The 12,462-nt window shown below is 33.0% G+C and overlaps 2 protein-coding genes across 9 annotated transcripts; one reads left to right on the top strand and one right to left on the bottom strand.

Annotated features, from left to right (window-relative positions):
* Window positions 1–3,392: 3,392 nt before the first annotated feature.
* LOC125420330 (2-phytyl-1,4-beta-naphthoquinone methyltransferase, chloroplastic) lies at window positions 3,393–5,989 on the top strand. Of its 3 annotated transcripts, none has more exons than XM_048466916.2 (8): window positions 3,393–3,501; window positions 3,673–3,740; window positions 3,883–3,973; window positions 4,327–4,415; window positions 4,629–4,762; window positions 4,856–4,917; window positions 5,278–5,393; window positions 5,853–5,989. In XM_048466916.2, the coding sequence occupies exons 3-7, from the start codon at window positions 3,890–3,892 to the stop codon at window positions 5,305–5,307; spliced, it is 399 nt and encodes a 132-aa protein (XP_048322873.1). In that variant the 5' UTR covers window positions 3,393–3,501; window positions 3,673–3,740; window positions 3,883–3,889; the 3' UTR covers window positions 5,308–5,393; window positions 5,853–5,989. The 3 variants fall into 3 exon arrangements, with proteins under 3 accessions (XP_048322873.1, XP_060669391.1, XP_060669392.1); XM_060813408.1 differs by having other exon boundaries at window positions 5,721–5,857; XM_060813409.1 differs by lacking the exon at window positions 3,673–3,740.
* A 158-nt stretch (window positions 5,990–6,147) lies between these two features.
* LOC125418098 (cysteine-rich receptor-like protein kinase 2) lies at window positions 6,148–11,314 on the bottom strand. 6 transcript variants are annotated; one of them, XM_060813405.1, is made up of 10 exons: window positions 11,133–11,314; window positions 9,919–10,695; window positions 9,657–9,683; window positions 8,827–9,535; window positions 8,596–8,709; window positions 8,297–8,436; window positions 7,930–8,140; window positions 7,585–7,819; window positions 7,215–7,365; window positions 6,148–7,012 (listed from the first exon to the last, which is right to left on the bottom strand). In XM_060813405.1, the coding sequence occupies exons 2-10, from the start codon at window positions 10,012–10,014 to the stop codon at window positions 6,671–6,673; spliced, it is 2,025 nt and encodes a 674-aa protein (XP_060669388.1). In that variant the 5' UTR covers window positions 10,015–10,695; window positions 11,133–11,314; the 3' UTR covers window positions 6,148–6,670. The 6 variants fall into 6 exon arrangements, with proteins under 6 accessions (XP_060669388.1, XP_048322525.2, XP_060669389.1 ...); XM_048466568.2 differs by having other exon boundaries at window positions 10,605–10,695; XM_060813406.1 differs by having other exon boundaries at window positions 10,614–10,695.
* Between the last annotated feature and the right edge of the window lie 1,148 nt (window positions 11,315–12,462).

Here is a 12,462-nt window from a genome sequence, read left to right as displayed (position 1 = left end):
TGCAAGTGGGATAGTCTGAGTGGGCTTAATATAGAAAAATGGAATAGGCCTTAAAATTTTCTAATATGTGATCATCACATTCTGCCATCGATATGTATTTGCAGCAACCTAAGAACTAAAATTATGATTTAATATATACTTTTTTTTCTTGAATGAATCATGACTAAAAACTTTGTAAAGGTAAATGAAATAGAAATATATTCCAAATATTTATGTCTTTCATTGATAATAAAGTTGTGTAAAGTTCATTTAAATATACTTTTGGTTTAATATTATACCTCCTTTTTTGAGCCACCAATCTCCACAATAACTTATTATGTCTTGGCAAGATGAAAAATGCAATCCTAAGATAAATCAAGCCCATGAGTTATCCTTTGAAAAAAACATTATAACCCATTGTTACCAATGCGTGTAATATATATATATATATATATATATAATAGTTTGTGCATAAAAGAAATAAAAAATAGGGGCGTAAATTTACTTTTTCACTAATTAAAATAGAAGATGAAAGAATGGATTTATATATCTCCTTTAGGCAATCCTATCCATAAATGTTAGAACCATTTGCTTTCAACTATTAAAAAGTCCATTTATTTTTCCAAAAATACCAACACATAAAATAGAAATTTCACATAAAAATTAAAAGTCATTCTTCCCCTGTTTCCAATGGTACATTTCAAGAACCCAACATCCCATTATTTTCAATCAACATCTCCAACTAGATAAAAAAAAAAGTGGTTAATCTCCGGTTGATCATAAAACATATTGAAATTACCTAAGAATTCATAATTCATATTAAAAAATATATATATAGTTTACAATCAAGTACCTTGATGCATGTTTGGAGTTGAGGCAATGGATTTAGAAAGCCATTGGCCTTAGATGTTGGAATTGTTTCATAGATAGATTTGAAGAAGTAAGATTTGAGGTAGAGAGGAAATGAAAGAGAGTCAAACTAAGATTGAAAACTGTTGAAAGTACATATATGTGAAAATCTTGCTAATCATAATAGTCTGCCTCAAAATTATATCTTCTTCATTATATATATATATTTATTTATTTATTTATATTCATCATAGTCAATATTCTTGTACAAACAAATAATCGTTGAAACTAAATTTAGAATCTTATTCAAATCTAAATTTGTTTTAATTTTGAAGATCTTAAAAAGCTAATAGAAAAATTATGACTAGATTCAACAATCTCATTATGATCATATAAGAACCATTGCTTCCCCTCTAAAAAATTCCCAAAACTATGTTTTACTTTTTCCACAAAGATCATAAAATAAGACTGATACTCTAAAATAATTTCCAAAACTATATTTTACTTTTTCCACAAAGATCACAAAATAAAAATGATATTTCTTATCAAACAGCCCTTTGTTCTTAAGCCTCATTCATTTTTCATTCAATGTCTCCACCTTGATATAAGGCATTGAGACTATAAATTATATCTCCAAAAATATAACATATCTTTCACATTTTTCAGATAGCTTTTAAAGACCATAAAAAATTATAATGAATAAGATGAAAATTAACAATTACCTTTTTCTTCTTCCAATATTGCAATACCTGAAAGGTGGGTCTTGAAATGATGTTTTATGATGCTATTAATATCTGTGATGTTATTGACTTCCATGGTTGTTTAACCATCCAGTTGTGGTCTATTCAGTTTTGAGGTGCTTATAATATAATGAACAAAGAAACTCTGCATCTCAAAGCATCCACTCCTTCGCACCTGGTTAACTCACCCTATCTCCTTGACCCATCCCCTGGTGCCAAAATCCCAAACCCCCATCCAATTATTCCCCAACAGCTAATAAAAACAAAACAAAAGTAGACCCAGAAGAAGAAAAGGAGGAAGGACCAAGGGTTTTGTTGTAGATCTGCTCGCCGACCAAGTAGAATGTTAAGGCAGTGAGTCCAAGGCCAAGACCCAAAAGAATGTAGCAGAGCTGAAAGGACTCTCCGGTAGCTACCTCATCATTCTCTCTCACTTTCTATTCCTCTATTCTTCATGCCCTGTTAAAGGGAAAAAATGAAATAGCTTTTCTATTTTAAAAGGGCAACTTGGAAATATTAAAAATTAAAAAAGTAAAATGAAAAAATTTAAGAGGAGGTGGGTAGATTTCATTAAGGGCTTTCCAATAAGGGAATAGGGCCAAATTCCCCTAGACATAAATCTTATTGGATCAGACTCCATCCGGTTTAATAATATTTATTTGGATATTTTGGGCCAGTGCCTAAAAAGGCTCTTTATACAAAGTGGTATCGTGGAGTTCAGTTTGTAACAGTCATCAGGAGGTAGCGGGATAAATTGGAGACAAAGACCTGAATGGCTTCAATTAGGGGTGGGCATGGGTTGGGTTGGTTCGGTTTTGGACCGAAATACAACCCAATCCATACATATCGGTTTTTTTAATTTACAATCCAAACCAAACCATTAAAGCATTAAATCCAAATCAAACCAAACCATTTATGATCAATTTGGTTTGGATTGGTTGATCGGTTTGAAACTTACTAATTTATAAATATATAATACAAATAAAAAATTTTGCAAATATAAAATATAAATAATAAATTATAATTATCCAAACATAAAATACAATTAGAATAATACAACATAGTCTACAATGGAAAATAAAGAAGAAAATATAGCAAATGATACACATCATGCACTTATTAAATAGCAAACATTAATGTCATCATCTCACTTCTATAAAATTAAATTAAAATTGTTAGAATAAATAATGTAAAATAATACATTCGTCAAAATTCATTCACTCAAGAATCAATGCATAATTTTTTTTTTTAACCTTAAAACTTTGGTAAATCATAAGTCAATCAACGTTGACAAGTTCACTAATTTTAATTGATTCTGTAAGTTCTACGAAGATCAAAACAATAAAATTAGCAATAAATTATATTTAAACATTTATATATATATATATATATATATTATGATGATGGTGATGGACTGATGGTGGACGGCAACAAAGACAAATGTTTAATTTAAGGTTACAACTTATAATTTGATTTGAAATTTGGAATATACGGATGTAAAAGGAAAACATATATATATATATATATATATATATATATATATATATATTAAAAATTAATATATAAAAATAAAAAAAATAAAAATTAATATATAAAAATAAAAAAAAAACTAAAATTAATATATAAAAATAAAAAAAATAAAAAATATATAATGTTTTAGTTATATAATATATTATTTGAATTGGATTGGATTTATATTTTCAATTCATAATCAATCCAATCTACACAATTTATAATATTTTGAATCTAATCCAATTCAAACCGTTAAAAATAAATTGAATTAGACGGATTGAACTGATTGGATTGTATTTTGTCCACCTTGCATTATCATACGCGCCCACGTCGACCAACTTACCGGTTCATACACCGGCCCGTTCAAAGTTCTACCCAGCGCCGGGACCTCTTTAACCGCATTGCTCCTGTTTACGATTATGTCTGCCTCCCCTCCCTCTTCCTTTTTTTTTTTTTTTTTTTTTTTTTTAAAAAAAAATTTATAATAATTTTAATAATTTATAATTTTTTTTTTCCACATTTGAATTTTTAGTCTCCACTTTAAACTGAGCTGAATCTTAATTTTACATTTTCTTTTTTGTGGGTATTAAAGTTAAATGATCTGTTAAGCTTGGGTCAGCACCGATATGGAAAAGAATGGCAGTGTCATGGAGTGGATATGTCAGCTGCTTCTATTTATTTATTATTTTTTTTCTTATCCTTGAAATTTCTGAATTTTTGGTTTTTTTTTTTTTTTTTAATTTTTTATTTTTCTTGGGGATGAATGCGCCACTCATATTTGATGTTTTAAACTGTGGAGCAGAGCAAAAATGGAAGATTCTGTACTGGATTTGTGTTGTGGAAGTGGGGACTTAGCGTTTCTTTTGTCTGAGAAAGTTGGGTCTCAGGGCAAGGTTTGTTCTATGTTTCTCTTATAACTATATACTATGTCGTCTAATTGTTGTCTTTTTTTTTTTTTTGGATTTTTACGCGTTTAGTGGAGTATTGGTAAAATTGGTGAATGCATTAGACTATAATTATGGACTTAACGTTACTCATTTACTCATACAACAATTTGGACTTGAAGTATGATATTTTTAACCATTAAGGAACCATGCTAGTTTGTTAGTTTGGTTCTCCAACGAAATAATTTTTCAGTGTGTATTAAACTGTAGCATACTAACGAACTGTCATGATGTTTCTATTTGTTTTAAGAAGGAAATTTGGTGGTGTTTTATTTATTCAATTTTTTGGTCACTATCTGCAGGTGATTGGTCTAGATTTCTCAAAGGAGCTGTTGTCGGTTGCTTCATCGCGACAAAAATTGCTCTCTAAACCGTGCTACGAGAATATTGAGTGAGCATTGGCAAATTTAGTGGTTAATTTACTATGTATTTTAATACTCCAATTGTTGATGAAAATGTTTCTCTTGTCGTTTATTCTGGAATGGCTCCTTAAAATTTTCACCATGCATTTTGTTGATTGGTTTATCATATACTTCTTGGTATCCTGGGAAGCTAGTTATTACCAATATTTTAATGGCAATGGCTCAATTGTATTGCATTGAAGGTGGGTTGAAGGTGATGCACTTGATTTGCCATTTTCTGATGGCTACTTCGATGGCATCACTATGGGTTATGGACTGCGAAATGTAGTAGATAAGCGTAGAGCCATGCAGGAAATCTTTAGAGTTCTGAAAGAAGGTTACTTGATCTGTCTATCTTAATAACTGTGAGGTTTTATGTTATTGTAAATGTATTTTGCTTATAGTTTCCTGTATTTCTTGGACTATTCAGGTTCTAGAGTATCTATACTTGACTTTAATAAAAGCAATGTACCAATTACTGCCTTAATTCAGGTACTAGGTGATATTTTGACTTCTAATAAGTTTTGGACCTTTTTATTTTTATTTTTATTTTTTATAATAAATACTTCTCTTAGTACTTAGAGCTTGTTATGTTTAAAGAAAATCTAGTTTTCTAGAGGTGGTCCTGAGGGGAAGGGATAAAAAAAACCATGAAATTGTTATTTCACAGGTTACCAATATTCTTCTCTTGGTTTTCATTAGCACTTGAAATTTAAGTGCTGATCTTATCCTTTATTTAATTGAATACCAGTCCAACAATATTAGTTGATGTCTTATCTCACAACTGTATGACATCATCTCTAAAATTGCTTTATATCTGTTGCAAACATGAGAATTTAAAAGTTTTGACAGTCTCCTCTTTCACTTGGAATGGACGATTGACAATGTTGTTGTCCCGGTGGCTACTAATTATGGCCTTGCAGACGAGTACAGATATTTGAAAAGCTCAATCAATGAATTTTTAACAGGTTTGTTCTCCTAAATTAACCTATATTGGTTCATGCCTTTCTCAGTGGATTGATTGAGCATAAAATTCTAGAATAAACAATCAGGAAATCGATTTTAATCTATCTTGTTGAGAATTGCGAGTGCATGTTCTATGTGGTTATTGCTTTCGCACTATAAAGAATAAAAGGACTTTCTTTTAAATGTTAGGTTTCCATAGGTGAATTCTCGTTGTATGTAGACTATGTCTTACAAATGGAAGCCAAAGAATATTCTGGAAAAGCTTCACCATTTTTATGTTAGTCTTTTTAATGGATTATGATTCAGATTAATTTTAAAACATTTGTTAGATGGAAGGATGGAACCAGTATTAAAGGACTGGTTTTGGAATAAGGAAGAAGCAGTATGCAATGCAGCCCAAGACTTTTCTTTCTTTTTCTGTCTTTTTTGAGTTGGCGATCACAAATGTTATTTCTGTACAGGTAAGGAACTGGAGAGGCTCACTTTGGAAGTAGGTTTCTCTAAAGCCAGACATTATGAGATTAGTGGTGGCTTCATGGGAAACCTAGTAGCCACACGCTAAAATTCCGCTTATTACTTTCCTTGCAAATTTCAAATTTTTTTAGTGGAGTAAGAAGAATGTTCTAGAGATATGAAGGACTGATATAATCAACAGCCTATATCCTCTCCCCTGTTTTCTCTTCTTTAATAAATACACATTGGCATCCCACTTGTAGATTAGTAATTAAATTAATAAATATATTGAACTTATGAAGATTGATGCACATAAAAAAACTGTCATACTAGAAAATAAAAATATTTACAGAGACTAGCCAACAATTTTAAGAAATGAAATGCCATGGTGTTTATGCTTTTGCTTTGATACCATAGAAGCTTAGACATTGGCTCGACCGCCCTGAGAAACATGTATTGAACTTATGAAGATTGAAGCACATTAAAAAACTGCCATACTAGACAATAAAAATATTCAGAGACTAGCCAACGATTTGAAGACATGAAATGGCGTGGGTTAATGCTTTTCCTCTATGCCATAGAAGCTCAGACATTGACTCGACTGCCCTCAGAAGCATATCTACAAATCCCCACATGCCTTTCTGACTTATTCTTAGCTCTTCAAAACTTCAAAACACCCGTCATAAAATGGCTGTGAAACACCTGCAATAGCCGAAGCAAGGTTGTGGAACGATGAGTATGCTCATTTGCCAGAAAACCAAACTGCATACCAGCACCGGATTTTCTAGAAAACTTTTCGTTTTCTCTGTTTTTTCCCCTCTTGTGATCATCTGGGATAGAAAGAACTGTGAGTGACATTGGCAATGGAAGCAAAAGTATCTCCATTGAGGGGGTAACATGGATCCTCGCATGTGTCATTGAGTTCCATGGTCCTTTCATCTATGAAAGGTGGGCTGGTTGGTGCAGGAAGGGTCTCTTCCTTCTTTGTTAGCATCTGGAGTGCCTTTGACATTGTTGGTCGCAATGAGGGAATTTCTTGGGTGCACAGAAGTCCTATATGCACCACTCTCAATATTTCGTTCTTTATGTAATTATCTCTCTGGTTCTGCAACATTAGGTTTGGATCGAACAGTTCTTCCACAGTCCTTGATTGAAAATGCTTCCATGTCTGTTTTGGAACAGAGAACATAGGAAAAAGGGCAAAGAGAGAAGATAAGTAAAGAAAGGAGAAGAAAAAAAAAAAAATTAAAATTAAAAAAAAAAGAAAAAAAAAGAAGATGCTACATTCTATGTTCTTCTGAAAAGAAGATTATTTCAGAATGAAGCTTAAATTATGGGAAACTAAAACTAGAGTTTCTTTTAGAACTTACAGTTGTGACTAGGCTCTCTGAGTACTCCAAAGCTTTGCTCCTGTTGTTCTGTCTTCCGGTTACTATCTCTAATACGAGCACACCAAAACTATAGACATCAGCTTTTTCCGTTAATTGGCCATGAGCTAGGTACTCCGGAGCCATGTATCCCCTACAGATTCATCAAAAAGAATAGTTGCTTAGTTTAATAGTCACATCATCATTGATATAATAAGTAATCTAATAAGCAAAAATCATGTTTTGATCTGGCTAATATTTTGCTGAAATCCCATTTTCTTATGTTTCTTAAAACAGTTTTTTTTTTTTTTTTTTTTTTTTTTTAAATAAAAAAAGAAAAAGAAAAAGAAAAATACTTTAAGATTAAACTTACAGTGTTCCTGCAATGGCTGTGCTGATGTGACTCTTATCTTCCTGGAAAGATCTGGCCAATCCAAAATCTGCAATTTTGGCACGAAACTTTGAATCTAATAGGATATTGCTGGCCTTTATGTCTCTGTGGATAATCCTGATATTCGAGTTTTCATGAAGATAAACTAAACCTTCTGCAGTTCCAATGATTATATCGTATCTCTTTCCCCAGTTTAGTGCTTTACCTCTTGTTTGATCTGCCATTTGTGTTGAAGGAAATGAGAAATTGTTACCAAAATTATAATCTGTAGTATGGCTTGAAGAAGAATCTCATAACTCATTTTTAAAGCAGACTTTTAGTAATTACCGAAGATGAAACGATCGAGACTCTTGTTTGGCAGGAATTCATAGACAAGAAGGCTTTCAGGTCCTGAACAACTGCAACCAAGCAACCTGGCCAAGTTTTTGTGCTGCACACTGCTTATCATGTTGACTTCATTGTAGAAATCTGCCGCTCTATGCCTATTGTTAAAGAAAAGCCTCTTCACAGCAATTTCTCTTCCATCGGGAAGAACACCCTGCAATGGAGGAAACTAATCAATTTCTGGAAAATATAATCATTTCATCACTCACACACACACACACACACACACACACACAAAGATAAGGCTATATATTCTTACATGAAAATGGTTGTTCTGAAACAAATAAAGCAAAATGCAGAGACAGATTACCTTGTAAACAGTACCAAATCCTCCTTGACCAAGCTTGTTGGAACTGTCAAAAGCTCCGGTTGCCTTCTCGATAGTAGAGTACTTGAAATTCAAGCTACTGTCATTCAGGGTTTTGGACAACTTTTCTGCATCATTTGAACCTGCAAAGCCAGAGTAACATAAGCGAAAATTCAACACTAGATATTTGGTGTTTAAATTCTGTCTGTTCCCATCCTCTACAAGCTTCAGGCTGCCACATAGAGAGGCTTCACGAAGCAACTACATCCAAGAAACTCCAAAGACTAGTATGAGCCTTTTACCTCTTCGCTTCTTTTGTATATATCTGTTCTTCCACACATGGCGTCCAATAGCCGCCCCAACTACCAGAACAATCACGGAACTCACAACTGAGACTGCAATCACAATTTTTATAGCTGTGGAAAATATGAAACATCAATGCACGATCAGACCAAGCTTAAATTATAGCTATTATTTTATCCCTAAACCATAACAATGCAGCAAGACTAGAAGAAAAATACATGTTGTCTCACCTCGTGAATTTCCATTTCCCGGTTTCTTGTTGAGAAAGTCTTTATCTGAGTACATCATGAAGCAACCGGTGTTTAAAGCCCGTCCTTCCGACCAAGGCAAGCATCCCAATATCGATGCAGAAGCATTCTGCAAACAAGCTCTGCAAGAGCTTTGATTCAAATTCCTCCAACAATCAGCCAGAACATAAACCGATTCATTACTTGTCCCCGTCACACCCACTTGAGCCCTGGCATAGCCTTTATTGCTTGGTGCAGCACCGACTGCGCGGTTCACAGCTTGCCTAGCAGCTTCTTGGAACCTCGAGCTCTTCTGGGTTGTGTTCCCACACATTGCCCTGTCACCGGGTCCCTCATACTCGTCATAAAAGCTATAGTTTTCAGCTCTCATGAAGCAACCATCCAAGTGAATTAGACCACCGTTGAAAGGGAAGCATTGAGGAAGAACTGTACGTGCCTCGGCATAGCATAACACACAGTCTAGTGGAGAAAGATCGCCATAGCACTGTGCCAAACCGTAGCTGGTGTCAGGTCCTTCACCTATTGCTACCATTCCGAAACCAGAAGTTCGCATCTGTTCGCTAATGTTTTCCATGGTAGCAACAAAGTTTTGAACGAAGATGCTTGTGTTGTGCTCAAGCTGATGACCACACGTAATTTGTACTGTGTGTGATCTTGGATTTCCAATTGCTGTTTCTAGCAATAGTAGAATCTTGAGGAGAAGTAAATAGTGAGAAAGGACTAATGGCTTGCATATCTTCATTTTTTTTATTTTTTTTTTTTTTTTTTTTGTGTGGGGGGAAGGGAAAAATTCAGATTATACACTAGCTAACCTCTATCTCTGGGATTTGATTACTTGGCTGTTCAACAAAAAATAAAACAAATCATTCAGCAAAGGATGTGAATTATAGTGTAAAAAATTAGAACAAGGAATACAACTTGTGGGAAAGATAAAAAAAGAGGCAACCTACAAGTTAACCAAACAAACATATCAAAGTTTTCAGTAAATGGATATTTTTCTCATGGATTTAGTCCTATGAATGGTGATGATAATCCGGATCAAGAGCTTTCAAACTCTGAGTTCAAGAAATATACCAAAAAGGGGTTTGGGTAATAAAAAGGCTGATCCTGAATACGACAAACAGTGTGAAACACCGAACGCATAAAAAAAAAACAGGTAATAGCATTCATATTCAGGAACCGTCTTTCTAAGTTTTAGGAAGAAAAGATTGGTTCATTTCTCTGCATTCACAAGTCAAAAAGGCAGTTCTTGGATTCGCACTGTCAATATGGTTTTTTTTTTTTTTTCTGGGTTTCTGTATTCACACTTGCTGTCTGTCAGAGAAAGAGAGAGGAAATGATTATTATATGGTGGCGTCCACAGGTGGAATACTACCAACGTTAACAAACGTACACACAAAATCAACTGGGATTTTTGAATCATGTTTAGGTATAGGAATGAACCATCAAAATGTGTTCTTTGATCCAAACATGAGCTTTCGCATTCAGGTAATCAAAAGTAGTAATTACAGGTGTTTTCTCTAGCACTTTCGATATGGATATGCACCGACAAACGCAACTAAATTGTGACTTGTGAGAGAGAGAGAGAGCCCTACTGGCCCACCTCAACTTTCATATTTAAAAAGTATTTTTATTTATTTATTTTACAGAAAACCTTTCTAGAGAAAACATTGTCGGTATTTTGAATCATGAATGCCTTGGCACATCCCCAAACCGCACTTAATTGCTATTCAAAGAGATTTAGGCCCTACGGCCCCTACCTCACCCACCATGGCCGCCAGACAAGCCTTGTAGCCCGGACCACCATCATCCATCACCACCACCATGGATATTCATGCTTCCCTCCGACAACTGAAATCAAGATAAAACATTCTCTAAGCTTCTGAACATGGTTCTTTGATCCATATTTCTTTGTCCTCTTTTCATTAAGGGCAGAGAGGGAATAAAATTTGACAAACTGTTTGTGACCAAAAACCCAATACAGCTCCTACCCATCAAACAAACAATCAATTTTCACATATTTTACACATAATTCAAGCTTTCCCTATTCAGTACTATTATGATCTCAAGAACATTGGATTATAGAATATATATATATATATATATATATATTTATATGTTGTCATTAATCCTTTAGGATAATATATTATAGAAAACAATGTTAAATTCAGTTTCATAAAAGCTCTGAGCTTCATGAATCAGACATATTTTTTTGATGGAATATCAAAACCAAAAGTAAAGCACATGCAAAAAATAGAAAGCTGATGGGATTGGATTAAAAATTGTACCTTTATTTTAATGCACTGGATGAAGAGGAGTCTGGCTTCGCTGTCTGTTACTGAAAGATGATACTGGACTTGGAAATGGAAGAGTTTTTTTTTCATAGTTTTGGAAGATACTTTTGGACAAAAAAAGGTCATTAGAAAAGTCAAAGTGCTGGATGGTATTTTTGACACATATTTTTCTCTGCTTTAAATTCAAAGCTCCTTTTCGAGTCTAGAGTTCAGTGAAAATTAATTATTGGGGGTGGGGGTGGGGGTGGGGGTGTGAAACAAAACGCGGTTTCTTGCATTCAACGTTTGTGGAGAACTGTCATAACAAAGTTTGCTATTTCTTTCTAATAATATTTTTACACTTATATTATACCTCCCAAAAAGTTATACGTATATATATGTACATACAGTTTGTTATAAACCTAGAATTACTTGTAATCATACATGCAAGCGACAAAAGAAAAATGTTTTATTTGTAATTTAAAAAACATAATTCAAGAAAGATTTTTATTTTGTTTTTTTCATTTCATGATAAGCTGTCTTTGGTTGGTCTACTGTGAAAAAAAAAAAAAAGGTACGGAGCCAGGATAACTTTTGACTTTTAAGTGCAATAAGTAGTTATATTATTGGAGTCAAAATAATTATTATGGATTGGAATTTATTTTCCCCTCATATTTCAAACTTATTGTTAGATAGAATTGTTTTTGAAGGACATGAGACATGGCCTCTTAAAATCTGAAAGAACAGAGGTAGGATAAAGATTTTAACATGTATAAACCAAAATTGCAATTCTCTTTTGGAATTTGTTTTTATGCATGTATAACTCAAGAAATCACTCTAATAACGAAAATAAAATAACATATAATTGGATAACTATTTTTTTTTTGGATAATGATCTGAATTTGTATTTCTTTATCTCCAATATAACCAAAAAAAAAAAAAGAAAAGAAAAAAAAAAGAAAGAAGATAATTTTATATAAATATTTACATTAAAATATATGATATTTGGAATTCGGTGCAATACAAACAAGTTATATTGCGGTTTCCATGAACTAATTTAATTAGTCCATCTTGATAACAAAAGTCATGAGTTGTTGGCCATGTATTCATCCAGAAAATAGGCAGAAAGTATTCACCCACTTTCCAAACACAATAGTCAAGATTGGAGTAATGATGTATATTATTTAATATTTATTATCTGTATATCTATGATGTTTTTAAAAATTTTAACTCCAAACTTCTGTAGGAGAAAGCAATGAACTTTACCCTTAACTAATATTTAAAGGAACATATGTCACATATCTATGTATTGGTTAATCTCAATATTCAAAGGAATAAGATTTTC

This window comes from Ziziphus jujuba, chromosome 12 (assembly GCF_031755915.1).
Source record: "Ziziphus jujuba cultivar Dongzao chromosome 12, ASM3175591v1".
NCBI lineage: Eukaryota > Viridiplantae > Streptophyta > Magnoliopsida > Rosales > Rhamnaceae > Ziziphus > Ziziphus jujuba.
This window is presented reverse-complemented; position numbering and strand designations above follow the sequence as displayed.

Excerpts from the sequence above, each read along its gene's own strand:
- LOC125420330 (XM_060813409.1), top strand. The coding sequence starts at position 3,890 with ATGGAAGATTCTGTACTGGATTTGTGTTGTGGAAGTGGGGACTTAGCG. Across the intron at positions 3,974-4,326 it reads AAGTTGGGTCTCAGGGCAAG|GTGATTGGTCTAGATTTCTC; the intron begins GTTTGTTCTATG and ends CACTATCTGCAG. Across the intron at positions 4,763-4,855 it reads CTTTAGAGTTCTGAAAGAAG|GTTCTAGAGTATCTATACTT; the intron begins GTTACTTGATCT and ends TGGACTATTCAG.
- LOC125418098 (XM_048466567.2), bottom strand. The coding sequence starts at position 11,264 with ATGACCTTTTTTTGTCCAAAAGTATCTTCCAAAACTATGAAAAAAAAA. Across the intron at positions 8,141-8,296 it reads GATTTGGTACTGTTTACAAG|GGTGTTCTTCCCGATGGAAG; the intron begins GTAATCTGTCTC and ends CCTCCATTGCAG. Across the intron at positions 7,820-7,929 it reads TCTCGATCGTTTCATCTTCG|ATCAAACAAGAGGTAAAGCA; the intron begins GTAATTACTAAA and ends CACAAATGGCAG.